This window comes from Xiphophorus hellerii, chromosome 23 (assembly GCF_003331165.1).
Source record: "Xiphophorus hellerii strain 12219 chromosome 23, Xiphophorus_hellerii-4.1, whole genome shotgun sequence".
NCBI classification, from domain to species: Eukaryota; Metazoa; Chordata; class Actinopteri; order Cyprinodontiformes; family Poeciliidae; genus Xiphophorus; species Xiphophorus hellerii.
The window spans coordinates 13,685,880-13,689,774 of NC_045694.1; the positions used below are offsets into that span (position 1 = coordinate 13,685,880).

The 3,895-nt window shown below is 41.7% G+C and overlaps 1 protein-coding gene across 1 annotated transcript; it reads right to left on the reverse strand.

The window, feature by feature from the left end:
• Positions 1–331: 331 nt before the first annotated feature.
• Positions 332–3,659, reverse strand: LOC116714130 (protein RD3). The gene is made up of 3 exons (XM_032554470.1): positions 3,448–3,659; positions 3,009–3,316; positions 332–1,488 (listed from the first exon to the last, which is right to left on the reverse strand). The coding sequence occupies exons 2-3, from the start codon at positions 3,314–3,316 to the stop codon at positions 1,116–1,118; spliced, it is 681 nt and encodes a 226-aa protein (XP_032410361.1). The 5' UTR covers positions 3,448–3,659; the 3' UTR covers positions 332–1,115.
• Positions 3,660–3,895: the final 236 nt, after the last annotated feature.

Consider the following 3,895-nt stretch of genomic DNA (forward strand, 5'->3'; position numbering starts at 1 on the left):
TTGTTAGTACACTTGATTTAATCCCCTCCATTTACATAGTCTGAGTGTAAACTAAAATATTTACATTGTCATTCACTATAATCCTGATATAACCTTGATGTCTTATTTATACATCCATATACATACATACACCCCCCCCACCCACACACACACACATATATATATATATATATATATATATATTATTTTTAATTTGTAGATCTCTGAGCCCAAGAATCTCATTGCACGAATGATGTTTAATTGTTCCTTTTTAGTCTGCAGACTGAAAGTGCTCAAAACTTAGTCCTAAACGTTAAGAAGAACCATGTTTAAATCAAAAACAGGGACAATGTAGAGAAAACAGCATTTTAATCACACTGTTTATATGAGAACCTTTTATATTTCTCCAAATACATGCGTGCACATTCAGAATAAAAAATAAATGAAAACATCAGACATAATTCAGGTTGAGTTGCAGTAGCTTTGTTGACAGGAGAGTTTTCACAAAGTGACAGAATCTGCCGAGTGAGCAGAAAAGCAGCCTGAGCTGAGTGTACTCACCCCACCCTCCCGTTGCATGACATGCTTTAAAGGGACAGTTCATTCGATGTCTTTTACACCACATCCAAAGAGTGCTTGAGTTTTTGAATTTGTCAGCAGATGTTGTTGTTTCACCTGGTTGCAAAATTAAGAGTTTGGTTGGGATCGTGATGCCTGCTGCAGATGATGTGCTGATCTGTCACAATGTCGTCATTGGTCAGTGTGCAAAATTGTGGCCTTGTAGTTACCTAAAACTAGGTTTGGAATGGTCAATAAACCATTTTTGAAGAATACATAATTCCTGCTCACTCTTGTCTCAAAGATCTGCTGCGTGGTCAAAGACTGGTTGGGACTCAACCATCAGTACAGAGTAAAGCCTTCAACCAGAACAGTAATGCTTCTGAGTTTCTAAAGTTTACTGGAATGAAACAGTTATAAAATTGTCAAACGCTTCAGCTGTCGTCATCATTTTTCGTCGTCTGTTTCGAGAAAAGTGAGTCTTGTTGTCTTCATCTTATAATTTACTCTCACTTTTCTGTCCTCACTCCTCTTAGTGACTTCTTCCCTTTGCCACCACAAATCTTCCTCCCCTCGTCTCAGCTCTGAGCGCTCTGCTCCAGTGGGGTGATCTCTGGCATGCTCTTGCTCCTCCCCTTCATCGCTCTGGCCCTCATGGCCTCTTCCTCGCTCTCTCCATCGTCCTCATCGTCGGACCAATCCACTTGCTGCTGCAGGTTCCCCCTGGAGCCCCTCAAGCCGCTCACCTTGAACATCTGCCCGGTGCGAAACTTTGTGCGGAACGTAACGAAGGAGAGGCTCTTGCTGCGCTGCTGCTTCTCGTAAAACGCGCTCGGTGGCTGGACCTCATCGTTGCCGTTGACCTCGTCCACGCAGTCGCGTAGCACTGTGCGAAACAGCCGGGGAACCTCATGAACCTCAGGCTCCATCTGGGACACCAGCCTCCTAAACCTGCGGAAGAAGAAGAGAAGACGTGATCTGATTAGGGATACCATTTAGTAATCGAATATTGTGACGATTAATCAATTAATTTGGTTTAAAAAATTGGGCATGTTCTGCAGATGTTGTGTTTAATTTCTTAAGCTTATTTTGTACAATATTAGAAATACATAAACAAACACATAATTCAATTCCTTTCTTAAATAATAAAATAATTATTTTTGCCTAAATTGCAATAACATCATTCTTTATGCTCTTGATCAGTTGTAGCAAATGCCAAATGTATATATCTTTTGTACATTTTAGGCTAAATTACTGCTCTGACTGGGTTGTTCTATCATCAAATTACCCTTTCAGAGTCACTATACCCCAATTCACAATTCATTGATTATTAAATTAGTTGATGAATAATTGATTTATCATGATTAATCATTTCAAACATGCGGGTTAATGCAGCCATCGGGGTGGAAGTGACATCTTTTAAAACGTCCCTCTTCCTTCTCCTGTCTTGAGGTTTTTTGCAGCCTCCAGTTTTTCTTTTAGGGTTGTCCATGATGTAGCATCCTGCTGAAGAAGAGCTTTTCCCACAGCATGATATTGCCATCATCATGTTTCACATGTTAGGCACAGGGTGTTAGTTTCTTCTAGCATTATGTATTTAGTCCAAAGAAGAATTTTATCAGAGCACGTTTGCTGTGTATGTATGCTACATGATAACAGGACTTTGTCAGGAATGTCTTGCCATTCTTTCACAGAGGATAGATTTGTGTAGGGTATAAATTGTTGAAATTTCAACAAAATTTTCCAATCTGAACTACATCTGCAGCTCCTTCAGAGTTAGAACTGGCCTCTTGGTTGCTCCAGCTGAGGTGGATCTCCATGTTCTTTTCCATTTTCAGATCTGTTTGCTTAAAACTTTTCTACAACTTCATCCCTAACTTGTCTGCTTTTTCTGCAGTCTCTCATTTTCTTTCTAACCAATCAAAAGTAGTGATAAGACATACAAACTGCATTTAAAAGCTGGTTCATGTTAAAATTTTTAAGTAGATCTCACTGCTAAATTCAAACAAATAAAAATAAAAGAATACATGTTAGAAATCAGAAGGAGTAAGTTTCATCTCATTGTATCAGGTAGTGAGGATCTGAGAGCATCAGCATGTTGTTGCTCAGAGTTTTAAAGGGATTACCAGACTGCAACTCTGCAACTCTCTTGTCCTTAGTTCTCTCTTCATATTTTATATTATAGAGTTGTCTCTTTTTCACAATGATTTTAGAGACCATCAGTCTGAATTGTTGATGAAAAGCACTTAACTTGAAAATTAAATAGGGTAAAAGTACTAAATGGACAATAATAAAATGAACAATAAAGTGCACATTGAGAAGCCGCATGTTCATTAAGTTTATCTTTGCTTTATGGGGAGAAAAACTACAATCCCTGTTATGGTTCCCCAGTCAACTTTACACCTTTTTAAATTTAATTATCTGCTTGTTTTCCTGCCTGAAAGACTTTCACCTGCTTCAGTGTTTCTTACCTAACGATGACAGGGCCGCACTGTGCAGGGGGGATCTTGGCACAGAGGTCCTGCAGCTCCAGCAGGTCGTTGGGGGTGAGCTGGTAGGGCTGAGGGGTCGGGGTGTGTGCCAGCCAGCTGTAGTCCGCCGTGGAGGAGGAGCTGCGGCGCCGGCGCCGGCCCTCGGTGGCCCTCTCCAAATGGATGCGCTCGGTCCGCTTTACCATGGCGCCCAGCTCCAGCATCAGAGTGTTGGTCACCAGCTCCTCTGTGCTGCGCTGACCCGGCACTTTGGGCTCAAGGGAGAAGACAGCCGACCAAGGAAACATCTGGAAAAGAGAAATCACATCTCACAATGTGACAAAATAAACAACCTTTACGTGGAAAAAGTGGATTAAAATCACAGCAAACAGCTAAATAATAACACATGAGTATTCTCCCCTTTTATTCGTTCACATACCTTTATGACAGTGAATGTACAAAGCGGTGGTGTGTTTCTATCTGGCAGAAATCCCTCAGTTGTCTGGTCAAGACTCTGTCAGCAGCCAGAGGAAGAGCAGACCTCCATGGGCAGAGTGGATGAATGAGACTCCAGCTGGTGGCGCACACCTGCCTGACTGCCTGGCTACCTGTGGAGGTCCCCGGCAGACAGCGCAGGTAATACTTTGAGGCGTGTGTGGAGCGAGTGTGTGAGTTTGGGATTGAGAATAAATGTCGTCCCGTATTAATAAAGATAGAGTGACGAGATGAGCTTATTGGGACATGAGTGCACGCCTGCAGGGAGAGCCGGGTGCGTCAGTGTGAGTGATGGAAATCATTTTACATAACCGCACAGACAGGGGTGACATCAAGCTGATCTGTTTTCATTCAGCTACATTTCTTTATTCTCTTTTCAACATCAATTAATA

Coding starts and splice junctions, on each gene's coding strand:
- LOC116714130 (XM_032554470.1), bottom strand. CDS start 3,316: ATGTTTCCTTGGTCGGCTGTCTTCTCCCTTGAGCCCAAAGTGCCGGGT. Junction 1,489..3,008: donor TGCGGCCCTGTCATCGTTAG/GTAAGAAACACT, acceptor CTTCTTCCGCAG/GTTTAGGAGGCTGGTGTCCC.